The sequence below is a fragment of the Rhinopithecus bieti genome, unplaced genomic scaffold, assembly GCF_001698545.2.
Source record: "Rhinopithecus bieti isolate Rb0 unplaced genomic scaffold, ASM169854v2 scaffold_4600, whole genome shotgun sequence".
NCBI lineage: Eukaryota > Metazoa > Chordata > Mammalia > Primates > Cercopithecidae > Rhinopithecus > Rhinopithecus bieti.
Window position 1 is genome coordinate 720,775 of NW_016804545.1, and position 22,720 is coordinate 743,494.

The 22,720-nt window shown below is 35.3% G+C and overlaps 1 protein-coding gene across 7 annotated transcripts in view; it reads right to left on the bottom strand.

Moving 5' to 3' along the window:
* TTLL7 (tubulin tyrosine ligase like 7) overlaps positions 1-22,720 on the bottom strand; it is a 136,816-nt gene that overhangs the window by 79,904 nt on the left and 34,192 nt on the right. For 3 of the 7 annotated variants that reach the window (XM_017869097.1, XM_017869091.1, XM_017869094.1), the window contains 5 exons: positions 7,955-8,155; positions 7,613-7,744; positions 5,643-5,764; positions 4,419-4,486; positions 2,904-3,062 (listed from right to left, as the gene is read on the bottom strand). In XM_017869097.1, coding sequence (XP_017724586.1) covers positions 2,904-3,062; positions 4,419-4,486; positions 5,643-5,764; positions 7,613-7,744; positions 7,955-7,979 — 506 coding nt within the window. In that variant the 5' untranslated portion in view covers positions 7,980-8,155. Of the gene's footprint in view, positions 1-2,903; positions 3,063-4,418; positions 4,487-5,642; positions 5,765-7,612; positions 7,745-7,954; positions 8,156-9,361; positions 9,463-12,714; positions 12,793-22,720 lie in introns of all 7 variants that reach the window. The other 4 variants (XM_017869095.1, XM_017869092.1, XM_017869093.1 and 1 more) reach the window with 3 other exon arrangements.

The window sequence follows — 22,720 nt, forward strand, 5'->3', positions numbered from 1 at the left end:
AAACTTGAGGATAAGCCAACTGACATTATCTAGTCTGAGGAACAGAAAGAAAAAAGAAGAAAAATGAAGAGAGCCTACAAAATCTGTGAAATACCATCAAGCACAGCAACACACACAATAGGAGTATCAGAAGGAGAAAAGACAAAGAAAAAAAATTCAAAGAATATTTGAAGAAATACTGGCAAAAAACTTCCCAATTTGATAAAAACATTAATCTACACATCCAAAAAGCTCAATTACCTCCAAGTAGGATAAACTCAAAGAGATCCATATCAAGATATACTATAATCAAATTGTCAAAGAACACCAGAAAGGTGACTACTCAGGTAAATACAAAAGTTCTGGCTGGGCATGGTGGCTCACACCTGTAATCCTCGCACTTTGGGAGGCTGACGCACGTAGATCACCTGAGGTCAGGAGTTCGAGACCAGCCTGGCCAACATGGAGAAACCCCATCTCCACTAAAAATACAAAAATTTGCCAGCCATGGTGGCATACATCTGTAATCCCAGCTGCTCAAGAGGCTGGGGAAGGAGAATCACTTGAACCTGGGAGGCAGAGGTTGCAGTGAGCCAAGATCACACCACTGCACTCCAGCCTGGGTGACTGAGTGACAGAGTGAGACTCCATATCAAAAAACAAAAAAGTCTCTCTTATTGTAGTTTTGGTTTTTAACTCCTCATTTTTCCTAATGAATTAAAAGACAACTGCTTAAAACAATAGTTATAAATCTATGCCAATGGACACAGAAGGTGCAGAGATATAATTTGTGACAATAACAACATAAAGGGAGTAAATCTATACAGGAACAAAGTTTTTATACACTACTGAAACTAAGTTGGTATTAATATAGACTGGACTGTTATAAATTAAGATGATAATGGTAATTCCAGGGTAATCATTTTTTAAAACTCAACAATACATAGTAAAAGAAATGACAAGGGAATTAAAATGGTACAGAAGAAAATATCTACTTAACACAAAACAGGACAATACAGAGAAATTGAGGAACAAAAACTACAAGATACATAAATCAAGTGGCAAAATGGCCTAAGTAAATATTTCTTTTTCAGTAATTACATTAAATGTAAATAGATTAACTCTCCAATAAAAGGCAGAGCTTGGTAGAATGAATTTTTAAAAAACATGGTCCACCAATATGCTGTCTACAAGAGACACCCTTTAAAGTCAAAGACTCAAATAGATTGAAAGTGAAAGGATGGAAAAGATATTGCAATAAAACAGTAACCTGGAGTGGCAAAACTGTTATAAGAGACAAAGAATCACATTATATACTGATTTTTTAAAAGTCAATTCCTCAAGAATATGTAACAATTAGAAACATTTACGTGCCTAATAACAGAGCTCCAAAATACATGAAGCAAACACTGGTAGAACTGAAGGGAGAAATACTTCACCAATATCAGCTGGATTCTTCAATACTCCACTTTCAATAATGGACAAAATAACTAGACAGAAGATTAGCAAGGAAACAGATACAATTCAATAGATGAGAGGGGTGTTCTTTACCTAGGTACTACTGCATTACATGAGATAAACCCTGGGAACACATAATGCCCTTTCAGTTATCTGCTTTTCCAGCTATTTGTTTATATTGCCATCAAAATAAATTAAAAGATTATTATTTATGTTTTAATATCAAATATAAGTATATAAATATAGATATTTTAATATTAAATTTTTAACACTAAAATAGAGAAAAATGTGAAAAATCAATTCTTTACCACCAGAAACATTCCTTTAATGCTAACAGAGACAGCCAACTCAGCATTAAGCAATTGGTATAAAATTCCCATTAATACTATTAGTTAAAAATTACCAAAGCACATTTGCAAGTAATTTATGATTGGATTATTAAGTTATGATTAAAAGTTAAAAGAAAATTTTGAACAATAATTTACCTGGTAGCTATATTTTCAAATATCTTTTTTCCTATAGCATTTTAAATTAAAATGACTCAAGTGCATTTTTTTTATTTTTTTTATTTTTTTTGACAGAATTCCGCACTGTCGCCCAGGCTGGAGTGCAGTAACCTGGAGCGCGATCTTGGCTCACTGCAAGCTCTGCCTCCCAGGTTCACACCATTCTCCCACCGCCACCACACCTGGCTAATTTTTTGTATTTTTAGTAGAGACGGGATTTCACCAGCCAGTATGATCTCAGTCTCCTGACCTCATGATCCACCTGCCTCGGCCTCCCAAAGTACTGGGATTACAGGCATAAGCCACCGTGCCCTGCCAAGTGTATTTTATTAAAAGCAGCCTCAGCCACATTTTCTTCGAAAAAGTACATTGCAGAAAACTAACATAAGCAAAAGGAAACAAGAATATTACTTGCACATTCTATTCTCAGTTAACATGTCTAGTTCTTGGAACTTCAGTTTAAAATGTGTTCCACTCATTTTTAATCCAATTACCATGGCTACATAAAGAAAAAACTTATTCAAAAGCAAAGAAGATACATATTTTCCTTCAAGATTTCTAGCTATGAAAAGAATAACTCCCTTTTCATTTCTTTCTCCAAGTCAGTTGTAGCTCTACTGTAGCAACTGATTTTACTCTCCAAGCCTATTGAAATTATTATAAATGTGAGTTTTATGTTTTAGAAAAAAACACAAAATAGCTTTTTCCCCTTATATTTTGTTATCTCCTATTAAAGCCTCACAACCTGTTGATTAAATTTTTTAATTGAATTACTGAAGCCTGTGGGAGAGTTTAAAAGACTAGAGATCATTAAATATTTGGTTCCAAAAATGCAATAGTTAGAAACTTATTTCATTATTTTTTCATGTTGGTACTCAACCATGAGTAATTATGCACATTTATTCTCCCTATTCCCAAATTTTTTTTATTTTTATATATTCCAAATAAAAGCAAACCTACCCATGACCCATTGCACCATTGGCTGGCTTCACTATAAAAGTTTTCTGCTTCCGTTTTTTCTTCAATTCTTTCACATAATTTTGGAATTGAGTATATTCAGCAGGGAAGATCCATGTTCGAGGAATGAAGGTATAATCCAGAGGCCGAGACTTGATCATTCTGTAAATCAGAGATAATAGGAAAAATAATTTCTATTCAAACTTGCATATATTTTCTTTCTCTGGGCTACTGACATTTGCCACAAAGATTTAAATTTTCTCCATTCCTTCATTTACTTATTCATTGATTCATTCATTCAACAAATGTCTATTGAGCACCTATTAAGTGTTAGACACTATTCTGAACCATGGATACATCAGTGGGAAAAAAAAAAAAAAAAAACTTGCCCTAATATGTACTAATTTACATATTAGTACATCAAACTTTTTTTTAGAGTACACACTATTTGCTAGGTACTGGGGATAGTAAGATAAATGAGTATCATCTCTGCTCCCAAGGAATATATAGATAGGCTATTAATATTAAACAGTGTGATAGGTACACTAAAGGCATATAAGGCAAGGTAACATGTAGAAGGAGTCAGTAACTGTGCCTCAGGGATGGGAGTAGGGAGTAGGGAATTGTTCAGGCAAATACTATTTATATTGCTTCTTTACAAATAATTTTGAGTCTCTGGGTCACCATAGGGAACAGTTTTTGATTACCTTTTATACTACCATTTTTTAGAGTCAGAAAGTTTACTAAATCTCTGTGAATAATCTTCTTTTAAAAAAAATTCTCAGTTTATCACTCAACTTTCTTAAACTTAAAAAAAAGGCAAAAAACCCTAGCCAACAGGAATATAAACTGCATAAAAATTTTTCAGTTTATTAAAAGACTGGGGTACTTATTATCAGCTTTTTCATGAAAGTAGATTGCTCTTCTAAATATTGGTTGCAGAGATAAATATCTGTGCATGTATATCCCTGGGTGAGCATATATACATGTGTCTTTGAGTAAGTGTGTGCATATATGTACCCAGTACAATCCCTGGCACATAGTAAATGCTCAATCACCAATATGAAAACACACAGAAACACATACACACATACACACACACACACGGCATATAAGGCAACGAATTAGTTCCTGCAAAATTTAACTGAAAATAAACAAGTATCTCTTAGATGACATATACAGATAACTCTTACATTTAAACGAAAAACTCTGTTACTAAAGAGGCAGCACGTTGCAGTAAAGAGGCCTGAGATTCTGGAGACTGATTCTTACCCACCTCTGCTATTAACAATTTGCTTGAGTTTGTGCAAGATATTCATTTATCTGACCCTCATTTACCTCCTCTGTAAAGTGGAAGACTAGAACCAGAGACATTCTAAGACCTGTCTAGCTCTAAAATTCTAATTCTAATAAAATTCTATCATTTCAAATCAATGTAACCTTGAGAAAGATACCACTACAGTATTCATATTATAAATTTTGAACAGGTCTTCTCCATTACAAGAAAATAAAGATTACTTGGTCATATTTCTTGCTAAGAAATCCTTCCTACAGATCTCCCCCATTCCTGGAAAATGGTTGATCCTCTGGAAAATAAAAAGGTAAACATTAATATTCTCAGCAAATTAATTATATTCATGTATATGACAATGCAATATCCATCCTTTGAGTTTTATTTTAATAAACTGCCAATTATTAATCTAAAAGATTTAACATTAAATGACCTATAGTGAATTTGTAGAATTAAAGAGTACGGTAATCAGAGAATAAAACTACAAAATGTTAAAGAAATCACAAAAGAATATTTACATAGATAGTAAAATTATAATTTTCTAGGTTGAAGAGTGATAATATCCAAATTACTTTTGTTATTCTAGATTCACCATATTCACAGACATAAGCACTGGTAAAAATGACTTATTTGCTCACTACAGTCAATTTTATATTACATTCTAAACTAATAAATGAAGAAAGTCTATACAAACTGTCAATTCTCTAGAATCCTTACATTCAGCTTTTTAGTTTGAGGTCTATTTTCTTCTGAACATAAGTTTGTATTATGTTCTAAAAATAAAAGAATGAAACCAGATTACATATAGCTGACCTCACAAGGTATTTCTGCATTCTGGTCTCCCTATGCAATCTATTCTACAACTTTAAGTGCAATGTAAAGTACCATCTTAGGAAAAGGGTATTTTTTTGGTTGTTATTGCTTGTTTTTTGAGATGGAGTCTTGCTCTGTTCACCAGGCTGTAGTGCAGTGGCCCCATCTCAGCTCACTGCAGCCTCCACCTCCCGGGTTTGAGCGATTCTCCTGCTTCAGCCTCCTGAGTAGCTGGGACTACAGGTGGTGCCACCACGCCCAGCTAATTTTTCTATTTTTAGTAGAGACGGGGTTTCACTATGGTGGCCAGGAAGGTCTTGATCTCTTGACCTCGTGATCCACCCGCCTTGGCCTCCCAAAGTGCTGGGATTACAGGCGTCAGCCACCACGCCCAGCCAGAAGAGGTTTTCTCTATTGATTCTTCCCTAAAGATAGAAAGAGGTTAAAACTTAAGTCTGCAAAAGATGCAGGCTTCATGCAAAGTGTCAATACAACTGGATAGAAACAAAACAGGCTATTCAGGTGAGTTAGAATTGAAATTTAATAAGGTCACAGATTAAGAACCTATCTAAAAACAATTATGGTGGAATCCATATAACTTTCCTCATACGACTAACTGGTCATGATTAATTTCCTACCTGATAATTTTGCAGCTCTGATATTTTCTCCTGCTGAACAGCAGAATCACACCATATAAGATTACTTGTTTCATCCTCATCTGGAGTTTTCATAAATCCCATTTCATCTATTACTAAACGAACTGCAAGTAAACAGTTAAGTTAAACCAAAATTAAAATACTTCTGAAATATATTCATTGCAAAGACATTTTCTATATAAATTTTAGTTCACAGTATTTCATTTGAAAATATTAGTTACAGCATAACCTCATTTTTAGTTACAACAGTTTTATCTAGGGCCAAATTACACTCAGTACTAACTGAGAACTGTTTTTCGGTTGCACACAAAATCATTCCTTTTGATCTTCTCAGGTTTAATAGGTACACAAAACTGCCAAAGGGTTTAGTGATTATTTATGGCACAAGGAAAACACACACAGCTGAGACAATACCTCTACTCAGGAAAATGTACTTTTTATAGCTTTTTTACGACCTTAGGTTAGGTACAAAAGAGCAAAGGTAAAAATATCCCCTGATCATCAAACCTATGCCATACTTTCCACCTCCCTAGTTCAAATTATTTTTAGAGCTTAAAATCAACTCATCTGTGTTTACTTAGGACATGAAATAATAAAGCAATATTCACAGGAGAGATCTGGATTTGGTTCTCCACTGCTCCCAACCCTCTAATCCTACTGAAAACGTTTATGCTCAGAGGAACATTTCCTTTTTAGTACAAACTATTCATGTGTTCCTCTCCGATCTAGATTTTACAATTAACATATTGGCATTTTTCTTCCATTGAATTTCAAGTGTGGAATAAAGATAAGTAGAAGACTTTGGGTAATTTGTGGTTTCCAACAGAATCCTGAGTCTTAACAGAATGGTGTAGTCCCAGGTGACAGTGTACAATCACAAGAGTTGGGGAAAGGAACATTCCTCTCTGTCACAGACCACCATGCAGCTTTGGCATCCTGAGGACTCAGCAGCTGCTGTGCCACCTACAGCTCATGTAGAGAGCAAGGGCAATAGCAACACAGACTAGGAGACTTCCTTACCTGGCTCACAAGCAAAAACAATAATAAATTCAGAAGAGCATGTCAGGAGCACACCTGTTCCTGAGTATATGAGAGACACTGCCTGCACCATCTCAAAGATACCTGGGAAGACCTTGGTGATATAAACGGAACTCCTGGCAGTTAGGTTTAGAAGGAACATAGGCTGGGTGCAGTGGCTCACGCCTGTAATCCCAGAACTTTGGGAGGCCGAGGCGGGCAGATCATGAGATCAGGAGATCGAGACCATCCTGGCTAACATGGTGAAACCCCCGTCTCCACTAAAAATATAAAAAAATTAGCCAAGTGTGGTGGCGGGCGCCTGTAGTCCCAGCTACTGGGGAGGCTGAGGCAGGAGAATGGCATAAACCTGGGAGACTGAGCTTGCAGTGAGGTGAGATCGTGCCACTGCACTCCAGCCTGGGCTACAGCGACTCCGTCTCAAAAAAAAAGAAGAAAGAATGTAATGTGTTACTTAAATGTGGGTATTTACATATACACAAACCCATGAGGCCGGGAACATTCAGGTTACATATGAATATTGGAAAGATCCATTTTTTCTTTGCATTCATAAATTCAAATTTGTCAGGTCAGTCATATATAAACCTATTTTATTATGAAATTCAAAGCTTGGAGAGCTGACAAAATTAAACTTCAAAAAAAAAATACAATGCCAAGTCCCTTTTTTCAGCTAAGCTGTCTAATCATATTAGTGTTTGAACTGAAATTTTAGAAATCAATTCGGATCTTTCTAAGGATATCATCCTCTACCGCACAGAAAAAGAATCCTTCTAACATGTTAGAAATTTTATAGAAGGCGTTTAAAATCCATTATATAAAAGATAGTTATCCCTCTGGATTTCTACATTGTTTTAACACCAAATCAGTTTTCCAGCAATTATGAGAATCCCATGATTGATTCTAAGCAAACCTACCAATTTCAAACTTTGTCCCGGCAACATTTGCTGTAATGGTTCCCTTCTTTTTCTTCTTTCTGACTTTCCTTTTCATCGTGCTTTGATAAGGTAATTCCGTATTCAAATCCAGGGGACAGGGTCCCTGAATAACTTTTAAAAAATGTAAAATAATCAGATAACACTGAAATAACAAAATCTATACCAGACAACACAAATACCACCCCGCCCCACACCAAGCTAAAATTATAAATTCTGGTACTTTAAAAAGTTCCCGATTAATTTTTAGTACTTTAAAAAAATTAACAGTAATGATGTAAAACACCTCCATACTTTGTAACATAGTTAAGTCAATTTCCCTACCTCCTTCTTGAGGCAGAGATGGCATTATTGCCTGTGCTGATTAGCAAGCAGTGCGTGCTGCTGTACCAAGCTCTCAGGAAATCTGGAAATTCCACATTAGCCTAAGTAGGATATGGCCCCAAATCACTGAAAGTTCTTATCATATTATCTTGGTAGAATCCTCAGATTTCAGGATATCAAAGTTATGGGATAACAAGGTACCTGCAGTGATTTTAAAACAAGGTCATTTAGAAAACAACTTTTTTGAAATTTTTTTCATGTATGCCAAGACTATTCTTTTTAAAAGTCAAGTAAGGTGAAAGTTAATGTGTTCAATCAACAAATAATTGTGAATCAGTTTATTAAACCTTATGCAAAATGCCAAGTGATGGTTTCCTATCCTGAAAGAATGCATAGTCTAGGGGAAGAAGTTTTATTAAGTCACGTGTCACATGTATATTCAACAAATAATATACTATACACAAACAATAACAGCAATAACAATATTCACTACCATTTATTGAACACTTACTATCTTAGGCATTTATATTATACCATTTAATCTTTCAAAAAACCTGTAAGGTAGAAGCTTTTATCCCCACCTTACAGATAAGTTGAGCTTTGAAAGGATAAATTATTTTGTGTATCTTTACAAAGAAAATTTCAACACAGAGATTAAAATGAAGAGCCTTCTAATGTCAATGCCAGAATGTCTTATTTAGAAACCCAAACAACCTTCAACCCAATGCCTGAAGTACTGCTTTTAATATGAGACAGTGAAAAGTGCCAGGCAGGGTAGAGGTCACATGCTGACAGAATGCAGAGAAGTGATTCCTTTAAGGGAGTATGGGGCATAACTTAACAAAGTAAACCACATCTTGAATTGTGCCTTAAAAAATGAGAACAGTTTTGAAGGACACAAAATGGGCGGGGTCATTATTGTGATGATTTTATTCAGGCACACAGAGGAATGCAATAATGAATGAACTAATTTGATCTGGCTACATCTCAACATAGCCAACAGTACACTTTGCTTGTATTTTCATTGTAAATGAATGTAATGGCAACCAATAAAGATAACATTGCTGATACACTTTATGGCAAAAGATGAAGACAAAACTTCCTTTATGTAAAAGAAGGAAACACAAAAGAAACTCAGACCTTCTCCAGCAACCCCACAATCCGTACCCCAGTAAATATATGAGCTCTTTGTACATTAATTTTTAGCTCGCCCAAAGATGACTAAAACGATCAAACAAAAGTCAAGAGGATCCAAAATAGGGTTAAGTTAAAATACATAAAATAATATTAAATAAAAACATAATAAGAGCAGTTTTGTGGTGACAAGAGGAAGGAGAAAAGAACCAGTACAAACCAGCATCTACTTTCACACAACTTTATTTAGTCCACCCAACAAATACCCAGTACCTTTTATTCCCATTTTATATATGGGAAAATGTAGGCTCCAAGGTTAAGAAACTTGCACAAAGTCACACATCTAATAGGCTGAAGTGGTTTGTGTCTTCTACCTATCAGAAGAAGTATAGGAAGGAAACCCATATTACTTCCCATTTTTTGTGCTACCTTCAAAATTCAGCCTTTAAATATAACATATTGAAGATTTTGCAAAGATGCTTGATTTTGTTTGATTGGATCCCCTACATTAAAACCTGGAGCCCAAGGACATAGTGAGAAGGCAGTCCTCTGAAATCCAGGAAGATGGCCCTCACCAGGAACCTAATTGTCTTGAACCTTTTTTATCTTAGACTTCTTAGCCTACAGAACTGTGAGAAGTAAATATCTATTGTTTAAGCCACATAGTCTATTATACTTTATCATAGCAGCCTGAGCAGACAAGACATTGAGTCCAGTCTACCCCTGGCTTCACACAGCAGATAATTAAACTCTATCCTGAGCTTGCTATGGATTGTAACAATGATAATGAGGCGGAGGAAGAAGATGACAAAGAGGAAGAAAATGATGGGGTTGATATCATCATTTATGTAAACATCCTATGTGCCAGGTACTTTTTGAGATTTTTAAATATAAAACTCTGACCTTCAAAACCCTAAAAGATAGGTTATTATCCTCCTGGGTAACTGTTCAAAGAAAAGAGGTATAATGAACAATACTGAAAAATAAGTTATAAGAAAATGTTAAAGTAACAATTTTGCAAATATGTCTCAAGATAATCTTCTTCAGATCCCTAAATTGTAATTATCTGATGAAAGATATTTCTACTATTCAAAAAAATAGAAAATAACAAATGTAACAAAAAAAATATATCCAAGTAAGCTTTTACTTTGAGGCAAAACACTCTCCACACACATTAACATTATTTACAGAGAGGTCATTACAATTAAGAGTCAGAAATCTATTACTTCCTAAAATTTATAAAATAAGGCAGTTGATTTTACATGATGCAAAAAATAGTATTTCCAAATATCAGGTCATGAATAAAGTTTTGTCCATTTTGTATTATCATTAATTTCATTAAATTTCAGCACTTGGCTCCCAAACCAAATTTGATATATTTTATTGTCAAAATCATGCTTTTCTTACATGAAAGAGAATAAAAGTGAATGAAACATGCCACTTTTAAACATCAAAATTAAAATGCTTATTTGTTTTGAATATTATTCAGACTGGATTTAATGTCAGTTCTAGATTAGTGCCTCTTAAATTGTAATGTGCACACCTGGGACTACTGTTAAAGTTCAGATTCTGACTCGTTAGGTCTGAGGTAGAGCCTGAAAGTCTGCATTTCTGACAAGTTCCTAGGTATGCTGGTCCACAGACCACACTTTGAGTAGCAAGGCTCTGGATGACCACAATGTTTATCATTATACAGATACAATTTTTTTAACTTAAAGCCCTTCTTTAAAACATATAAAAATTAGAAAATTATAACATGATTGAAAAAATCATGTAGGTGATTGTGAAATTATATATTAATGTCTAAAGGGTTCCATGAGTCAAAAAATAAAATAGGTTGGGAAATGCTAAATTTGAGCATCAGTATCATCTGTGAACTTCTTAGAAATGCATATTCTCAGGCCCAACCCCAGAATTTCTGAATCAGAAATCTAGAGGTGAGGCCCATCAATTAACAAGCCCTCCAAGTGAATCTGATGAAGGCTAAAGCTCTGAGAATCACTGCAGTAGAAGGCCAACAGCTGGTAACCAGGACAGATCCTGGAAAGTGGGAGAACACCGCTGCTGGAGTCTATTCCCTCCTATTGGTCTTTTGAAGTAGAACGGTGTGGGTGACTTAGAAATCACCTGGCCAAGTAATGACTGGAGGAGAAAGCATTTGTCCAGCAGGACTCTCACTTTTTTTTTCATAATCTGCTTTGGAGAGCATCTAGAAAAGAAGAAATTTGCTACAAATGATCTCACTTGCTACTGCCAACAGCCCTGGTAAGTGAGATGAGGTTTGCTAATCTAGAGAGACAGTTTACACCCCTTGTTCGACTCCAAACCAGCTACCAATGCTCACTAACCAACACACTCATTTTGTAGAAACGCAATCCACCAAAATAAACTTATGAGGATTAACAACAACCACAAAGATTAATAATACACCCTCTATGGAGAGTCAAAAAATTGTAGAGGGAAGGGAAAGGAGGAATGCAAATCAATATCAACAAGGGAGTGAAGACATTGCAATATACTCATACAATGAAAATACTATACATCAGAGATACATGCTGAATCACAAATGAAGATTCAAAACAGCTGATGAATACATAAGTATATCATTTACATAGTTTAAAATTATACAAAATAATATATATTTCTTGTAAATTATGAAATAATTATGAAATAAGCATGTAAAGAAATATATAGGAATGATAAACAGCAAGTCTGATACCTCTTGAGAGGAAGGAGGATGCAATAGGCAGTTCTACGGAGAGTGGGCACCTGTGTTCTTATGCAAAGAATGTAATTCTTAATATAAAGAATACGCAATTATCATGGTTTAGGCATTTGAAATAAGAGGTAGAAATGAAATAACCACAATACTCTTGCTTGAATCATTATGTGTCTCTTTGTAAGTATTGTGATATAAATCATACTGCTGAAACTTAGGTCTGATCCTGACTCATAAGCAATGTGAAGTCACTGAAGGACTCTAAGAGGAGTAATATAATCCAGATTTATTTTTGATAGATTACACTGGCAGTTATTGTGGGGGCACTAGTGGAGACCGAGAGTCTTAAGAGGATATTACAAAAGTCCAAGAGAGAGATGATAAGAGCTTGATCACAGATAAAAGCAACAGACACAAGGAGAAAGAACACTGCTATTGCAGTATTAGCAGAATAGTAGCAGGACTTGGTGACTGATAAGGAAAATGTAATCCTGGATGATTTTGCAGATCTAGCTTAAAGAGTTGGGGAAAAGGTGGCACAATTCATCAAGAGAAGGTTTGCAGACAGAAGAGCCAATTCGAGGGATGAGATTATTTCAGCTTTGTATTTGCCATAAGGGTGGATGAAAATAAACAGAAAATAAGACAATAGAATTAGTGGAGATAAGACATAAGGGAATCCTCTACTTTGATAGGTAAAATGGTTTAAATTAAACACAAAAGTCCCTTCCAAAGCATAACTGCTCCTATTTCTGTCCTTTCTGCCAAGAAAGGACAATAGGTTTCAAATGCACAGCTGCATGACTGGCATACAAACGACATCACCCAAACAACTCTCACAACAGTAAAGCATTGCCATCACTCATTGTGTGTGCAAGTTGAAAGAGTACTTAGAGAAGCTACTTACTCCTTGAACATAGTAACTTTTGTCTCCCTTTCTCTGGCTGGGTCGATTACCCAAAGCTGGATCCGTCGTGTTCTAGACCTGAAAGAACCATTTGATCAACTACTTCTAAAAACCTGATAGGAGCCAAATATGATATTACATAAGAATAAACACAAGAATTATTTATTCATTCTAGTAACAATTAATCTTGACCTTGAGTGACAGTAGCTCCCACTAATGTACTTAATACTTATTTATTTTTCAAATTGGCTGTAGCCTATTCACAGAGCCTGGAATATAGGAGTTAAACTGCCGAGCTACCATATCAGGGAAATACAGTTCTCTAGAAGGTTTTTTGAATTTAAAATAATAAAATTTAAACTGTGCTAATTTCTAGAATCAGACAAATTTGTCACAGTTTTCAAATCCCTCTAAATTAAATTTAATACCATAAAATTAAGCCATGGTCCAAGAATTATGCAAAGTTGGGAAAAGCCATACGGAAAAAGGTAAATGTATAGTATGTGTAATTAGAGCAACCATACAAAAATGTCTACTAAACTCTGTGGCCTGTCTCATCTTTGGAATTTAGCCTATTGTGACATGAAAAAGCAGGGACTGATAAATGGGTAATGATAACACAGCACACCTTCAAGGCATTTTCTCTTATTAATATCTGTATTTCCAGTACCTAGGATAATGAAAAAGCAGAAAAGCTCACTCAATAAATGGTGAAATGAATAAAGTTCAAAGCAAATAACAGCTATAACTCGGTTATTAAAGTGACAGAAGACAAGGTTATTTCATAATGTATTCATCAAGCACTTAAGTAGGGTCAAAAGCCCCTTTGGGTATATTTCTCCTACAACATAATATTTCAGTTTTAAATAGTTCTCCAGTAGCCTAAAAAAAAAGTCTTACTTGCTCCCTATGAATAATATGTGATGTAATCAGTTAACTTTTGCATATCTCATTCACTTTTGTCAATCCATTTACCTCTCCCATTTCCTGACCCTGCAAAGAACTATACCAAACCTAAGAGAGTGGAACTTCATATCCTCAAAACACCCAACCTGTGCTTGACTACACGAAGACTTCTCTTGTTCTGAGCTGTGGAGTTGAAACTTAGGGTCCGTTAGACTTGTCTCCTGATATTTCAATAACTTTGATCACAAGGTTTAAAAGAGAGGGACTAGGGGAAGCAGAGAATTTCTAAAACAGCCAGTTCATTCTTTGCCAAAAAATGCACAATAGATATCAAAATGTGCAGCTGCTTAGTTGGTGAACAATTGACATCACCCGAATGTCATTTGATGCCAGCATTTATAGTTTCTAGTGTCCAAAACTTAACTCTTTAACTTCCCCTGAAAACCTGATATTCCTCTTATGTTCCATATCTTGGTAAAGGGTATCACTATATAGCCAAACATCAAAGAGATAGATACATCAGAATCATCTTTAACTTTTCCTTGGACCTCTTACTTTGATACTTATTCAATGCACAGCTTACTGCTTATTTTGTGGTTTGTTATTAGTTTACTATTTATATTTCCATCTACTTTTATGTCTTAAATCTTAAATATATAAAATTCACTGAATTATTAAATAAACCTCCTATGGCATCCATATTAGTTAATAATTTAACAAGTAATGAAGACAACTAGCTCCTTACCTAATAGCCATTCACTAGTTCTTCCTTACTAATAAAACACCTATTCCATTGTTATTATTATGGGTAGCATTGTGCCTAACTAAATAACTACATTTCCCAGACTTCCTTACAGGTATACATGACCTGGCCAATGAAGTGTAAGTGGAAGTTGTTGAGCAGGACTTTCCAGTAAAACACCTCTAAAGGGAAGTAGACAATCAGTGGACATTCATTTGCTTCTCTTCCTTCCAACCTGGAATGCAAATGTGATGGCAGGAGTTGCAGCAATCCAATGTGACATTGGTTATGCTCCATCTGTCTTGGACTACCTATCTCCAGAGAAAGTAAACCTCCATCTTGTTTAAGCCAATGTTATTTGAAATTTCTGTTACCAACAGCTAAATTCATCTCCTAATGGACAACGCTACACTAATAAAAATTATTATTTTGTTTTCTAAAAAACATACATAGCCTAAACACCAAGTCAATGGCACAGTGACTTTGGACATTTATCATTTTTGCCATAGCCTGCTTTTACCTATTTTCTTGTAACCACGATCTGAATTTTCTCTAGTGAAGCGCTACTTCCTCATTCTCAAAGCATATGCTTTGGATGGAGTTGATGCCAATCCCAGCTCCAGGGATGCATACATGACTTAGGACTAAACAATCATGGGATCCCATCCTCTTGACCATGGAATTGGTTCAGAGATGAATACAGGATCCAACTAATACCAGTGAGAATCAGGCCCAGTACTCATTTTCAGAATCTGGAAGAAGCCAGGTTCTTTTGTGAGCTGCGTTTGAACCTGAGAGGATGCACTACCTGCAGTTGCTGGTCCCCATCCTGCCTCTACACACAGCCTGTGGATGAAGTCAACGTGAAGGAGGCAGAGCAGAAAGAGAGAGGGATAACAGATTCCTAAACTTTTCAGTAATACAAACTGAAAAAAAAAGTCATGTTTTTTGCTTAAACCACGTTCCTATCCAAAACAAATAAGGAACTTAGATTCCATTTTTTAATTTAAATAAAGAAAATTACTTCAAAATGTCCTTGCATAAAATGCCACAACTCACGTGAAATAAGAGATTTCCTTGCATGTTTCCTCCATGAGACAACTGACTGCTAGGTAGCAGCTTTTAAAGTGTCTTTTAACATACATATTCTCCAACCTCAAACACACAGCTTGGAGCACAGGAACTAAACTGCTGAGCTATCATATCAGGGGAATACAGTTCTTAGAAGGTTTTTTATTTTAAATAGTAAAATTGCAATTGTACTAATTTCTACAATCAGGCAGAATTTGTCACAGTTTTCAAATCTCACTAAATTAAATTAAATCCCAGAAAAAATAAGCTATGTTACAAGAATCATGCAAGTTTAGAAAATCCATATGGAAAAAAGCAAATGTACAGGCCTAGTGCATAAAACGTTCTGTATACCTTCCCTCAGTTGTGTGCATAACCAAAGATTTTAAGGAGGGAAGGAATAATAAGGCTATTTTGGTTTTAGATTATTAAACTAGCTGCAAAGTTAATTTATGAAATCACCTTTGGAAAGAAACAAAATGCCAATAGACCTTACCTGAAGTCCCTCTCCAAAGAAAACTAATTAAATTCAACTATATTTTAATACGTTTAGCTCATTTTAAAATAAGAATCTTTTCCAAACCCCACTCCAAATCTTTAAAAACAGTGTATCTATCTGGCACCACAATCTTTGCCATGAAACCAGTCCTTTTATAGAAATGCAGAGGAAAAGAACTATTTTTGTCCTTCATTCTAACAAACGATCATGGAATGCAGAATAGAATTGGTGCCTGAAATTAACCAGTGCACAATAATATAATCTCTGTAGATACTCTCAAATGTGCAAATTTGTTTTTTCACTCATTCTTTCTTCTCTTGACCTCTACCTTCCCTTCTCACAGAGTAAACACTGTAGAAATGTATCACCAATCTGTTTGAACTTTAACTATTGTTTCATTATTTTATTCTATATCTTGTTAAGGCAGTAAACGTGATTTTAATACTCATCATCTTATTGGGTGTTCTAGCAAGTAAAAAAAAGTATGTCGCCTGGCTTCAACATACACATTTTTCTTTCAGAGAAGTTCAGAACTCTTCTTTCAGAGAAGTTCAGAGCTTTGCAGCTTTCAGAGATTCACAGCTCCAAAACTACCTGAAATCTAGTAATTCAACTAAAACATGCTGACAGTGATCATATCAATGATAGATACATTCAAGAATGACAGTATTGATAAAATTATACATGTAGCCATATACTCACAGCGTGCATCTCAGTTTTATAAACTGAATATTACACTAAATCAACAAAGCTGATTTTCAGTTGTGCCTCATGGGATTTGAATTTACTGTTTTTTAATCCTACCTAGTATTCAAAAGTATCCATATATACGACTCTTACTAGAAAAAAAAAAGTGCATTCTTTAGAACAATCTTAATCAATGGACCACAAAATTGTCATCTATTTCTGCCTTGAACTGGCTTTGGTGAGCATGCCACGTTGCTGGAACTTATAGATTATTTTGAAACAGGTTCATCTGTCTCTCCCCAGTCAATCTATTTTTTTAAATAGACTTGCTTATATTAAGAACATTAAAAAGATGAATCTTACAACAATATTGATATGGTTTGGTTCTGTGTTCCCACCCCAAATCTCATCTCAATTTTTTTTATTATTATACTTTATGTTCTAGGGTACATGTGCACAACCTGCAGGCTTCTTACATATGTATACATGTGCCATGTTGGTGTGCTGCACCCATTAACTCATCATTTACATTAGGTATATCTCCTAATGCTATCCCTCCCACTTACCCCCACCCCACAACAGGCCCTGTTGTGTGATGTTCCCCTTCCTGTGTCCAAGTGTTCTCATTGTTCAATTCCCACCTGTGAGTTAGAACATGCGGTGTTTGGTTTTCTGTTCTTGCAATAGTTTGCTGAGAATGATGGTTTCCAGCTGCATCCATGTCCTTACCAAGGACATGAACTCATTCTTTTTTATGGCTGCATAGTATTCTATGGTGTGTATGTGCCACATTTTCTTAATCCAGTCTGTCATTGATGGACATTTGGGTAGGCAATACCATTCAGGACATAGGCATGGGCAAGGACTGCATGTCTAACAAACCAAATACAATGGCAACAAAAGCTAAAATTGACAAATGGGATATAATTAAACTAAAGAGCTTCTGCACAGCAAAAGAAACTATCATCAGAGTGAACAGGCAACTTACAGAATGGGAGAAAATTTTGGCAATCTACTTATCTGACAAAGGGCTAATATCCAGAACCTACAAAGAACTCAAACAAATTTACAAGAAAAAAACAAACAATCCCATCAAAAAGTGGGCAAAGGAAATGAACAGACACTTCTCAAAAGGAGACATTTATGCAGCCAACAGACACATGAAAAAAATGCTCATCATCACTTGCCATCAGAAAAATGCAAATCAAAACCACAATGAGATACCATCTCACACCAGTTAGAATGGCGATCATTAAAAAGTCAGGAAACAACAGGTGCTGGAGAGGATGTGGAGAAATAGGAACACTTTTACACTGTTGGTGGGACTGTAAACTAGTTCAACCATTGTGGAAGACAGTGTGGCAATTCCTCAAGGATCTAGAACTAGAAATACCATTTGACCTAGCCATCCCATTACTGGGTATATACCCAAAGGATTATAAATCATGCTGCTATAAANGTGCTGGAGAGGATGTGGAGAAATAGGAACACTTTTACACTGTTGGTGGGACTGTAAACTAGTTCAACCATTGTGGAAGACAGTGTGGCAATTCCTCAAGGATCTAGAACTAGAAATACCATTTGACCTAGCCATCCCATCACTGGGTATATACCCAAAGGATTATAAATCACGCTGCTATAAAGACACATGCACACGTATGTTTATTGCAGCACTATTCACAACAGCAAAGACTTGGAATCATCTCAAATTTTGATCCCCATAATCCCCACGTGTCAAGGGAGGGACCTGGTGGGAGGTGACTGTATCATGGGGGCAGTTTCTCCACACTGTTCTTGTGATAGTGAGTGAGTTCTCATGAAATCTGATGGTTTTATAAGTGTTTAGAAGTTCCTCCTTTGTTCTTCTGTCTCTTCTGCCGCCTTGTGAAGAAGGTGCCTGCTTCCCTTTCCACCATGACTGCAAGTTTCCCGAGGCCTCCCGAGCCATGCAGAACTGTGAGTCAGTTAAACCTCCTTTGTTTATGAATTACTCAGTCTTGGGTAGTATCCTTATAGCAGTGTGAAAATAGGCTAAAACTTGGTATTATAATACTTGGTATGCAATTTTAAATGCTCTCTCTAAATATAGTATTGTTTTTTGCTTTGTGTGATTAAATATTTCATTTGAATATCTTTTTTAAACAACTAAAATATAAGCTTCTTGAAGGGAATACACAATGTATACACTCTGCATTCTCTACAGCGCAGGCATTGTGCTCTGCATTTTTAAGTCCCCAGTTATTATTTATTTAAATAATAAAATATTTCAAATTCTTCTTTCTCATCAGTAGATCTGACTTCTACATTTTGACCACATCCCCAAAGATCTTAGAGTCTGACAACTGAAACTTTCCACCTGCTATTAAGTAGTACTAATTGGTGAGAATGCTAAGATCATTTAGGAAGCTCAAAATGATGTCTACGGCAAATCAAGATTTGCTATCACATGATTAAGATTATGAATAAAGGTAAATTCATTGTGATGATTAACGTTATGTGTCAACTTGGCTAGGCCACAGTACTCAGATATTCGTTCAAATACCAGTCTGGATGTTGCTTTGAAGATACTTTGTAGATGAAATTAACATTTAAATCAGTAAACTTTGACAAAAGCAGATGACTCTCCATAAATAATGTGGATAGGATTATTATCTCATCTAATCTGCTAAGAGAAAGCAGACTCAAGTCCCCCAAAAAAAGAGAGAATTCTGCCTCACTTTTGGCTCAAGCTGCAACATCCGCTCTTCCTTGGGCCTCCAGGCTGCTAGACTACTCTGCAGATTTTTGACTTGCCAGCCTCTACAATTGCATGAGCCAATTCCTCTCTGCCACCCTCCTCCCTCCCTCTGTCTCTCTCTGTCTCTCTGTCTCCCCCCAACCCCTCTCCATATATATGATTGATTCTGTTTCTATGAATAACCCCGACTAATACATTCATTATTCCATAGGATCAGCTACATTTCATGAAACTACAAACCTGATTTAAAATACTCTATGAGGCAAGAAGGTTCTGGAGAAAATGATAAACCAACCTAAATATAACCACAGCCTAAACTAAGGATGCCAGATCATTATGAAAAGAAGGAAATGGATAAAGACAGTTGTATAAAGAATAATTTACAGTATTTATCTCTAGAATTAAGGAAATGGGTAGAAAATAGAGATTGTCTATAACCACCATCATATTTCTTTGGTTCTATCCACACTGTTTTTTTTTAACATTTAAAAACCTCTAAAATTGTAATTATCTTATAATCACTGTCTAGTGGTTAGTCCTGACACCATTATCACTGCTGTACATACACATCAAAATTGGCAGAATCCACATCAGAAGCTGAAAGAAAAACCCAGAAAACAGTGAAACACTCTTTTAAGAAATGTGGCATCAACTCTCAATGGCCAGAGAATGATGTTGTGTGGAAAAACATAGATAATGAGGGCTGAATCAAGAAGAGGTTCAGAGGAGTCTGTCTTCTAATGTGAAGAAGTTTACAGAATGTCTTAATGAATTTATTTTACTTAAATTTTCCCTCTTTTGTGTGGATGAAAGTGATGCAATATTTTATACTACCTTTAAAGGGTTCTTTCAACATGTATAAAATAAAATTGTACTATTAAGAAAGCACTGTTGCATAGTTGAAATTGCAGAGGTTTTTTTAATGTAAATAAAATAATAGTGTGTCCTATAACAAATAGGATCTTAGATGTGATTTTTAAATGCTTTTTTAAAGCAGTTAATTGGCTATCAAAATTTCTACAGTACAAGAAAATTTCTAAGGAAAACAACAACCACCTTTTGCCAACTATGCCAACAGTTCTCAAACTTGAATGTGCACCAGAATCTCCTGGAGAATATCACTAGATCCCATCCCTGACTTCTGGTTCAAGGCAGCACAATTCATTCAGACCTCATCTTTGGTCAGGGCTGAGAATCTTCACGTGCTTAGACTGGGAAGGATTAGCTCAGGGGGGAAAGGGCTGAACCTGAAGAAGGAGGACACAGCGTCTGCAGCTGCACTGTGGTAGGGGATGCAGTGACTGACTCAGGAATGAGCTATTTCCAAATCCAGTTCTAACATCAACAATCTGCATGGTAACTGCACAAGGCACTAAGGTTCGCAATTATTAACCTGAAAAAAGAGAAAGTGGAACTAAGACCCCTTTTCACTCTAATATTCTAAAATCTTTGGCCACAGAAAAATAGCATAATTTAGTTGTTCATAATCTACATAGGTTTTCTAACTCAAGCCTTCACTCAAAATATAACTTTTAACATTCCAGTTAAAACTGTATCCAAAATGGCAAAATTTCCAAACCGCTGGAATGAGGAGTTCAGCAATTCTTCTCAAAAAACAACGATAAAACAGAAAAAAAAAAAAAAAAAAGTCAAGAATAATCATTTCATGACCCTGGAAAATGACCAAAGGCATACAAGAAAGGAAGACACTTTTATTCAAGAAAAACTATTGAACCTAGGGTAAGAACAGTCTGGATGGCATTTTAACCTGGAGCCGTTCCCACATATCACCACCCTCCAGCTCCATTGGTGCAGTAGTTCTACCAGAGCTGGCAAGGTATGAAAACCAGCAACTTTGCTGTGGGAGGAGACTGACTTAATTTGGAGCAAAGTGTGAAAAGGACCATACCCATGGGCTTATAAAAAACAGTAACAAACTCAGTGGCAAATAACAGTGGATGGCCAATACCACATCTGCCTGTTGTTGTGATACTAGGCCATATTATTATTGGACAAAAAAAATGGAGTCATGAGTACCAGCTCTCCATTTCACCTAATCCCAAAATGAGGTTGCCTGCCATCTTTTCTGCTCTTCTTATTCATAACCTCAATTACTGACCCACCAAGAAGATAAGAACTGCACCATGGGAAACAAAGGCAAACAGATTATATCTAAATTTATGTTTTGAGTAGAGACATTACTTTGGCTAACTAGAAGTATATTTACCTTCTGATTCTCACTTGGGTTCTAGTTAGATGAAACTAAAACAGCTAAATTCCAAGCTGAAGAGGTTTAATTACAAAGAATAATAGAAAAAAAAATGTGTTGGAAGACTCAAAGTCACCTAGGATACTGGCCTGGAAAACTGTCATTTCTCTGGGTCTCTTTTAACATTGAGACTAGGAAACTGCGGTATCTTTCTCAACTCATGAGTTCCTCATTATTTTCCTACACGGAGTCCTCATCTTATACTGTCAAGGAAAATGAGAAGCTGACTTAATGATCTAAATCTATATTATTGTCAAAGAGAATTTTCCTTCAACAAAGGTGGTGGTAAGCTGTAAGGATATCAATAATAAGCATTAAAGTTGTTTAGAGAAGTCTCCCTGTCCTTTATTTAACTTTATTATCTTTTACTTAAAAGTTTTGACAATTTATTCTTAATGACAAGAATAAGGAGTTAAAGATAAATACATTTATTTCAACATAAAATTGAAATTTCAATAAATATAATTTAAATATATAAATAAATATATATTGAATTTGCTTTAATTTCAATATAAAATTGAAATAAATTCCATGTTCTCAGAATGAGAACATTCTTACTTATCAAAGTGGGAAATAAAAAAAAATACACAAAAATATAATTTTCTCTTGAATACAGAAATGTCTTCTGAACATTAGGTACTCCATAAGTATTTCCTAAATGAGATTAATAGTTTTAAATAATAGTTGCAAAAAACTATTCAATTTTATTTACAGTTATTTTCTCAAACATAGATATTACTAGCAATGTGTCAAGAACACCATTTGATGATATTCAATGTCAGTATTTTGTGGTTACATTACTTTTCTCAAGTTTACTTTTGGTAAAGTGACCATGTAGGTAATAGAGTAATTTGGTAAAAACATATTCAGATTTCCAGAGAGAATGCAGGTACACTAGAATAGGCTACTCATGATGGACAATGGTAAGTTTCTCAGTTTACTCTCTCAATTACATTGGTTCAAATCAGTGTTACCTTATTAAACTTAAAATGTTATTTACAACTAATATCTCATATATCACAAAATTAAATATCACTTTTGTATATATAAATCATCATTTTAAGAAGAACTCATTGACTTTATTATTATTAAATT